The 10,000-nt window shown below is 39.0% G+C and overlaps 1 protein-coding gene across 5 annotated transcripts in view; it reads left to right on the top strand.

The window, feature by feature from the left end:
• LOC143018903 (tumor protein p53-inducible protein 11-like) overlaps window positions 1-10,000 on the top strand; it is a 320,439-nt gene that overhangs the window by 275,216 nt on the left and 35,223 nt on the right. For all 5 annotated transcript variants that reach the window (XM_076174475.1, XM_076174477.1, XM_076174478.1 and 2 more), the window contains exon 4: window positions 4,057-4,273. In XM_076174475.1, the coding sequence (XP_076030590.1) occupies window positions 4,057-4,273 (217 nt within the window). The remainder of the gene's footprint in view (window positions 1-4,056; window positions 4,274-10,000) is intronic.

Here is a 10,000-nt window from a genome sequence, read left to right as displayed (position 1 = left end):
AGCATTCAACCTCTAACTAAATTCGGCAAATCCAACTCTTGCAGATGAGTATTTAATACGTTTATATAAGTTTTCTTACGTTGCAAACACTTATTTTCACTGAAATTGGTTTAGATCAATAACATCTACCTCTTAAACTTCACAAATACATCTTCTGTTGTTAGATATATTATACATTTCCATAAAATAGTTTCCTTGTAATAAAAACTTTTTTTGTTCTGTGAAAATTTCTCAATACAATAGCACCACTTGAATCTGTTTCTGCTGTGATAGTCTACTCCCGAAGATTCGTTAATTATATTATAATAAAAAGATTTATTTATCATCGGTGATGTTTAGCTATGACCGAGGTCGTCACTTTTGCCCTGTGTGCTCGAAGGAGTCACGAGCACTTTCTGGATTCGAACCCGGGTTTCCGTCGTGCGACGGATAACACAAACTGACCCACACATTCAGCACACGTGTTACTGAAATTCTACTATGAACGTCAACAGACTAACCTCAATTGTCCATCTCTGTACTAATTAGAATTTTTCATTTCACGAGCCACCGGCTGCGCCAGTCACTGCTTCGCAGGTGCCTCGGCCTTCGGTCCTTATCTACAAAATGAGAAACAAACAAAACTTTTCGCTCCTTTTTTCATCTTCTTGTCTTCAGAAAGACTAAGAATAACCAATGAGTTGGCAAAATAACCATTACCGCTTTATTGACAAAATGTCACAATTTGTTTATTTTAGAAAATAAGAGATTATTGATTTTTTATACTGAAGAATCCAGAAACTACGAACACTGAAGCAACGGACTTCGGTAACTATGGACAAATTCTGGAGAATAAAGATTTCGACCGAAATATGAAAATTCCCGAGGAAATGTGGCATCACCAGACGCTTTCGGTGCTTCAGTTGTTTTAGTCTGTCCCACACGCTCATATATGTACTGAACATTCTTTTAAAAGATAACAATATTATATTAATAATATACCAAAATTGAGGACATGGTTGTATGATTATGTGTTTATTTGCGGTCATACTAACTACCGACAACTGCCGACAACCCCGATGATATTATTTTTTCTTATTTAATATTGGCATGAATGAATTATTTGTGCTATAGTTTATCGTTTCTGTGATTTTTAAAGCATTTTGCCACATTCATATCGATATAATTAAGATGTGATACACTACCGACAACTCGACACGAGGGTATATCGGAAATCTTAATATCTCGATATTGATGTGGCGACATGCTTTCAAACTTGCAGATATGATAAAATAAGGTATGATATTAACTAAGGGAAAAAAAGTGAACATAAAGGAAATTAACAATAGTAACTTAACTGCCTCGTAGCTCTTTTTTTTTTTTTTTTTTGTAAGATTAAAATGTGCACATATAAGACGATGTATTTAGTCCTAGTCTTATCTCTTACTATTCAGCATCCTCAGATTTCCATTAATTCGTCTTTCACAACACAAAAACAAGCATGGTGTGTCGAAGCTTGCGTCAAGCTACGAGTTGTCGGTAGTATTTCACATTTTGAATCATGATATTGATGCTGCCAAATACTTTAAAACTTACAGATACAATAAAATAGAGCATAAATAATTAATCTATCTATGCCGATATTACCTAAAAGCAATGTATATCATCGGAGTTGACGATAGTTGTCGGTGATTAGTTACGTTCAATACACGGAACCTACGAACAAACGGCTTTAACAGACCAGTAGTCCCCACTTTCGTCCGTAGTTTTCAAGTTCTTCTGTACTATGATTCTGGTTGTCACCAAGAGTGTGCCTTTCATCACTCTCAAGGAAGATTGACTGAACGTTTTCAGCTGATTGTGCGCGAAGGATATGAACAAAAACTTGAAGATGATGATATGGTTTAACGTCACACACTCCCCCCAATCGGGAGGCTAGGACGGTGACCCTCACAGAGGGCTTTGTAGCGTGGAATTTAATGAACCATACCTTTGGTTGCACTTCGCTGGTGGCAGGATTCGAACCGCCCTCACCTCAACCTTCGCCGCAAGTAACGACACCCTAACCCGCTCAGCCAGCGAACTTCCTTGAATAAATAATTAAACATTTTAATCTAATTGTTCTTAACCTCTTCAAGCCAATATTATTCATTACATATTTTGCTCTAGTTAGCTCCAGATGATCTTATTATACTCTTGAGGAAGATTGTGTCGGAATCGATCGAGATCTCATATTGAATAAATACTGTCTAGGACAGGCTACAGTGAAGTGTGTAATAGATGTAAAAGGCCTGTATTAATGGTTTGGTTTCGCCTCGTCTTAAATGGATGAGTTGTATCCACAAAGATGAATAAAATTGTCAGGTCCCAATCATAATGCAAATAACGAGTTTGACTCTCCTCCGATAAAATGCCGAACGATGAATAAAGACTCATAGCGGCAGTTGAGATTGAAGAATGAATGCCACTTGGCATGGGAGGTAAGAATTTCTACCGAAGCGATTGACAGAAAATAAGAAAAGTAATAGTAAAGAATACAAAAAAGCAGAAATGTCATATCGAAGACCTGAATGCGTCGTGTCTGGGAACTTTCAAACGACTTCAGAAATAACCCGATGACCATTGCTGGTCGCGACGTACTTTACGTACAACATGCCCTAAGCCTCGTTCATTTCATTAAAGAAGAATTGAAAACTTAAATCGCAATAATAAGAGGCCCAGCAATAATAGTAATTCTTTTGCGAGAAGAACTTTTGAGAGCATACGAGTACGGTTTTCAGACTCGAATACAATTGCATTAGAGCAGCGTTTTTCAACCTTTTTACTCTTGCGTAACCTTTAAAACAAATTTCATGTCTCAAGGAACCCCTGCGCAAAAAAGAAAAAAAAAAACATCTTTCTCATTTTATTTTCATCGTAATAATAGGTTAGGATGATGTCTTTATTACATTATTACAATAACCAAGAATATGTCGTGCGTGTTTAATTATATTACGTATCTGAAATTAAATAAGAAATCAAAAGTACATTAGCTTATCTCACTTGTTCTCGCGGAACCCATAGGTACCTTTTGCGGAACCTTAGGGTTCCGGGGAACCCTGGCTGAGAAACGCTGCATTTGAGTCAAGCAAGGTAGGGAGCGTACATTATCACGGCACGTAGCTGTGGCAGAGGCCGTCGCCTTTGCTTGCCTTGGACTGTAAGTTGGGGCAGGCAACAGTCCCTGCCGGAAATCGGAGAGAAGTGTAGGATTCGAACCCGTGACAATGAAGATGCAAGGCAGGCATGTTTCCGATTGCGCCACCAGTGCGCAATATAAGAGTAAAGCCATTGAGCAGACCCTGCGTGCTCAGTGGCTGGTTGACCAATATGCCACTTAGGATGATAATCTGCACCAGGAGTATTTAAAGAGCTCAGAGAAAATCGAACTCAGATAAAGAGAAGAAAGAGAGGTGCATTTCAGGTTTAATCCCAGAAAAAGTGTTAGGAGCCCTAGTTCTCATGCTGATTCTAAAGAATAGTTACTGTATAGATTAATTATGATTTCTGTAGGTTGTAATATTCTGAGGAATGTTCTCTATAACAGATTGTGCTAGAATAGTATATACCTCTCCACCCAGTGGACTGTTATTGCGACAATATACAGAGATAGGAAATTCTTGCTCTTAATTCTGAAATCAACTTTCTGTTATCAGGCCCCGTAAATACGTAGATTGTACGTCAAGTTCGTAATTGGAAAATAAATTTGATGTCCAACTTTTTAATATTGTTTTTTTTCTGGAAAAAATTAAACTACGGCGAATGTAAAATCAGAAGTTTAAAATAATTTCACCATTTTCATTTTCTTCTTCTTATTCTTATTCTTCTTCTTCTTTTTCTTTTTCTTCTTATAATGGTCTGGACTTCAACGAACCGAAATCTTCATATCTATCGTTGCGACTGCTCACCCCATGGGCGGGTATAGTAAATAACGAATAACGATATAGATGAATGTACCCAAAGTATTACCCCTTCCCAATTCTTCTTTTTTTTCAGCGAGCCACAACCCCTCACACCGTTTTATTTCTTTTTTTCCAGATCTCGCAGGTGTTGGGCCACAATGAGCACCTCTACGTCCGCCTTCCTCGAGGCTTCTGGACCTTCCACGTCCTCCTTGGGGTGGGAGTAACCCTCGAAGCTCTCTTGCTTCTCTTCTCACCCGCCATGGCAGCGTCCATGGGGCTCCTGCCCTTCCCGACGGAGATTCACACTGACGCCCTCTTAGCTGCCCGGCTCCTGGGCGCCGCACTTGCAGGTAATTTTTACTTACTTCGAAGTCCTAAAGCTCTACACAAACACATCCTCTTAGGCTACGGCTAGCAGACTATAAACAGTCTGTTACTAATTAACTTCATGTGATGGCAGCACCTTTGTCATTAATCGCGTTCAATTGTTTAATTGGCTGTCGAACTCAAGCGCTCAGTGCAGCCAGTCAGACGCAGTTAAGAGAAAGATATCGCCGTAATATGAGGTTTATTAACAGAATTACTGGAACGGATTATGATTACGGCTGACATTTAGTGATAAACCAAACTCTTCTTCTATCTAAACAAGCTGAAATTACTCGTCCATAGTCATATTACAAATGAAAATATCAATTAAGCATTGGGAGGAGTAGCATTTTGTTTTAGTAACTATCGATTCTTGTTACATTGGAAGACAAGATTTATAGGCCATTTCTAGGTGCAATTAGCATTGGCTTGCATGTGCTCCTTACGCCTCACGGGCCAAGCACTCACAGATAAGTTTTTGATTGCTTTCTACCTAAGACTACACAAGGATAAGCTTACACCAAGAGAAGAGACGCTTAGCAGCAGGGAACGGCATCTTCATTCCCCTTTGTATTTGGACTACCCGGGAAAGTATCAGTTTCTGTTAATTGTCGTAATCGTAATAGGGCAAAGAGAGATCAAAACCAACATGTCACAGCAGTGATTGCGGTGAAATTGACGTTTGTTTTCCGTCGTTGTTGGGGTCATATAAGCCTTTTCGTCCCGCTGACGCTCGAGTAAGAGTTTCACAGGATAAGGAATACAAGGGAATGCAAAGGAGATGCAAACAGCAACAGACACATTGGTCCTTACGGGGTTGCTTGCGTATTGAAAGGGGGTGGAAACAGTGGAAACAATTGAGAACAACTGTCTTAATTTGTGTGAACTCACGATCCTAAGAAACAATTGGGGTGTCAATTGCATTTGAATTCACAACATGAAAGGCGGTCAATATATTTATTATTTCATTAATTTGTTTATTTCTTTATTATTTTTTTCACTGGTGTTTGATCTTTTATAGACTATTTTGCAACCATTATTCTTGTGACACTATCACAGCCCACAATGATAATCTATGTTCATATCAATGAAGCCATGGAACTTTTCAAAGACTTCAATCAAATCACCCCGCATTCGACGTCCTATTCAATGTATTCTGTCCATATTTTTTAACATTTGTAAACCTGAATGTTTGAAATTGCGTCACCACAGTGCAAGCTTGGTCCTCCATTTGACCAAATATGTTTGTTATTGATAGTGCAATGTGTAGTCTGTATGAAGTTTCCTTGTTGATGGTTTTGTCCCTCATCTAATTATCTAATCATCTCTTCGTCTTTCATTATTTGCTTATTCATCAATATCACCATTTTTGATGAGTGTGTCTATTTGTGTATCTTTCCGTGTATTTCCATGAATATGACCTCTATGAATATGACATCGAAGAATATGACATTGAACAATATGTTATCGAACGATATCCAGTATGACTTAAGTAGTTTAGAAAAATACTTTTCTCCACGCAAATACGAAAAGTCCCCCGAAAGGGTGACTTTATCAAAAAATACTTTTTGCATTAGACCTTTACAATTCTGAACGATAGAGGTGCAAAGTTAATGATGATTGATAGAGCAGTCAAGGGCATTAACAAAGGTGATATAGGCAAGGTCATCATATTAAGGTGGCAGGGTAGGACTTGTTGTAATGAGTTTAGTTTGGACAAACTTAGGTTTAAGAGGTAAACAGGGAAAAACTTGTTTACGAGTAGAGTGGTCACTGAATGGAATAGACTTAGTAATCAAGTAGTGAGCGCTGAAACTATTGGTTGTTTTAACCCATTAAACCCCGATGACAAAATTCTTGTCATTTGGTCAAATAAAACAAAAAATCATAAAACACCAAAATGTTTGATCAAACACCAGAAAAATATGACGTCAGTCCTCGCTTCGCTCGCAGCGAAGCGAGGACTGACGTCATATTTTTCTGGTGTTTGATCAAACATTTTGGTGTTTTATGATTTTTTGTTTTATTTGACCAAATGACAAGAATCTTGTCATTGGAGTTTAATGGGTTAAGAGATGATTAAATCACTTCATGAATGGGAACGATAGGTGGTATCGGACATAGAACTACCCAATGTAGGCCTTATGGTCTACTGCAGTCTCCTCCATTCTTTTGTTCTTATTTTCTTACTGTTACATATAGAAATGAAAATTGTTCAATGTTGAGCCCATCTGGAGGAATTCGGTCAAATTTGGGCATCTTTGAAAATTGTTAAAACAAGAAGTTGAATTCTGCTCAGATTCTATCTTCTGGACCGACAACAGATCTCTAAATGCATCTCGAGTCTTCATTCCACCTTTTCGACACATTTTGACAAACTGACTACAATATGAGTCTGAGTTTTGCTAGAATTCTAACTTCTGGACCGAAAACAGTTCACTAAATTTGGCAGTAATTGACCAATTATATGTTTTTACCGAATAACTCGGAAACTCCAGTCAAATAGATATAAATATATATATTTTTTTTTACTTCCAAACATATTCAGCTTTTGGGTTGTACCATTCCTGCTATAATCATTCCACTGACCAAATTAAGAGAAATCGAGAGACAATGATTGTGCAATTCGATCGAGTATATTTTTCGTTTCGATTTACCCTTTTCCTAGTAAATACTTTTTTCCTCCCCCCCCAAAAAAAAAAAAAAATTGCCAAGTGCCACTGACTCCCGCATAAGTGCTTATTTCATGCTGGGAATGACCCATACATCAAAACATTCGTTCGTCCAGTGGTAAGACATCGATATATTACCGACAAGGCGTACAGGTCGAGCCTGGTTTGACGTTTTGACTTTTTTCCCCCAAACTTGTATCGCCAGCACTTTTCAATACGTATTTTTTCTCTCTCACGAGGAAATCCTTGTATCCAATACCTTTTGAGATGATAACCAAAGACACTTGGCCCCAAAAGAGGAAAAGTTATGCTCAGAGATTTCTGCTGCGAGTGCCAAGCACGAACTGTCGAAGTTGAAGTGCGGGCAAGCAAACGTCAGCCGGGCCGACAAAGCAGGAGGTGTCTGGCTAGAGGGCCCGTGTAGAGGATCAACAGCCAATCTCTTTTATTCATCTATTTAGTTATCAATAAATAAAATTGTGTATCTATTTACCATTGCGCACTTTCTCTCTGCCTTTTCCATTTTTATTCTTTCGACCTTAGTCCTTTATCGCATCTAGAAGTTTATCAGGTTCGGAGCTGCATTCTCATGATAATCTTATCTAATATCTTTTGTTCTACTATGGAAACTGCATCTCTTTACATCTCTCTTCCTTTGCCCCTTTGTAGTTTCAGCCTGTGTATGCTTGTTATTGCCGCCAATATCTTTACATAATGTTCTTTATCTTCAACCTATTCTCCTTTGGTATACCTGTAAAGGTTGATGTTCTCTTTTCTTTCTTCTAATGCTGTTACTTCTAATTTCTTTTTTCCTCGTGTTCCAGTCTAAGTTTGTGTAGTAGAAAGCTGTGTTGATGATTTTGCCACCATACATTTGTTCTTCTGACTAGATTTGCTATATGCATATTCAGATCTAGGTTTCAGGTGGTTATTATTGAAGATCATTTTCCTTACCTATCTTCAGTTATTTTTATCCCCCAAGTATGTATGTTTCTAGTATTTTTTTCTCACCCATAGATACCACGATACAGTATCTACAGTGTGTGCATGTTTGTGCGTGCGTGTTTACGTTAGTGCGCGTGCACACATTGAATATTGCCCTTGTATATAAGTAACAGTAATCTGAAAATTGCCCCCACCAAGCCAGAGGGGACCGAAACATCGGAACAGAACACATGAACAAACTTGGGGTGATTTCGTATATCCCCACGCATGTTTTCCCGTTTCCATGACGACCAAACGACGAGGACGAAGACGCAGGACCAATCTGAAAACAGGGCAGACAAGACCCTCAGGACCAGCGGAAAGCGGAGAAGGAGGAGGAGGAGGAGGAGGGGGGGAAGGAAGTGGAGGAAGAGGAGGAGGGAAAAGAGGAATGTGAACAAATATGAAATAGAAAAGAGCGAGAGGAAGAGGAAGATTAAGAAGAGGGCGGGAAGAGAAGAAACATAAGAGAAAGGAGGAAGAAGGATCAGTAAAGGCGAGGGAGGTAAAAAGAACGAGAGGAGGAAGACTAAGAAAAGGGTGGAAAGAGGAGGAAGAGGAGGACAGGAAAGGCGTGGGAAGAGAAAGTTCAGGATGGAAAAGGAAAGCAAGAAAAGAGGATAAGAAGGGATAAAAAAAAGAGAAAGAAAACAAAGATGAGTAAGAGCAGAAGGATAAAGAAGGAGGACATTTGTATTTCGTCGACAATGATTAACCAGCACTTCTGTCCTTCAGGGTGGACAAAATCGCACTGATAAGAGACGGAGAAGTACATAAGGATAGGGGAGTAGGAATGGTGATAGGGGGCAGAGGACAGAGGAGGAAGGTGAGATCAAGGGAAAAGGAGAAGAAAGGGAAAGAACTAAGTGATGGACATAAAAAAGGGGATCCAAGGTCAACTGACCTGGACAATTGCCCCTCAAGCAATCGCCCCTGTAGGACAATGGGCCCCGACATCTGCCCCTAAGCATAAAAAAACAGTAGTTTTCTTTAGCTTGTTGTACATTTCCAAATAAAGCAAAGCATAAACTGTGAACAAAGTATATCATGATTAACATTTAGAGTACCATCTGATCTAACCGAATCTAATCTTATTTAACCTTACTTGTCCTACCCTAACCTAATCTAACCTAATCAGATCTAACCGAACCTACAAGTTGTATGCGGATGGTGTTGCTCGAACCATTTGTACGGTGGATTGGGTAATATCTAGTGAGAGGTAATTTTTCGGGGACAGTTGCCCGGGAGAGTTATCCAGGGCAGTTGTCCGGATACCAAAGAAGGAAGACAGAGAAGGAGGAAGGAGACGCCAAGGGAAGAAGAAGGATAGGAGGACGAAGGAGTACAAATAAGAAAGAAATGGAGGGGAAAAAAGGAGGAGAAGGAGGATGAATATAATGGAAAATGTAGAGGAGGGCAGAGAAGAAAGAATAGGGCAAAGTAAAGGAGAAAAAGAGCAGGGGAGAGCAGCGAAGAAGGAAGAGAATGAAGATGAAGATAATGTCAGATACACACATACATATACACACACATACATACATACATATATATATATACATACATACATACATATACACAGTATATATATACATACAATGATATATACATACATATATGCAGTATATACATACATACATACATACATACATACTCGTACATACACGCATACATACATACATACCTATATATATACATACATACATATATACATACATACATATATACTTACATATATACATGTAAAAGTCTCTCTCTCTCTCTCTCTCTCTCTCTCTCTCTCTCTCTCTCTCTCTCTCTCTCTCTCTCTCTCTCTCTCTCTCTCTCTCTCTCTCTCTCTCTCTCTCTCTCTCTCTCTCTCTCTCTCTCTCTCTCTCTCTTCTCTTTTACCCTCTTTCTAAATCTTCTCGCATTTCCCACAGACTCGATTCAGACGAGAAAGTCGTTGGAGCGAAAAGTGTGTGGCTGATGAGTTGTGACGTCATGCCAAGGCCGGGGTGGCCGCGGATTCCCCTTTGAGACGATAGATATTTTTATTCTATTCCATTCTATTTTTTC

This window comes from Oratosquilla oratoria, chromosome 36, assembly GCF_046742065.1.
Source record: "Oratosquilla oratoria isolate Oo_2021 chromosome 36, ASM4674206v1, whole genome shotgun sequence".
Taxonomy (NCBI): domain Eukaryota; kingdom Metazoa; phylum Arthropoda; class Malacostraca; order Stomatopoda; family Squillidae; genus Oratosquilla; species Oratosquilla oratoria.
The sequence above is the reverse complement of the archived record's forward strand: the minus strand, read 5'-3'. Positions and strand labels throughout refer to the sequence as shown.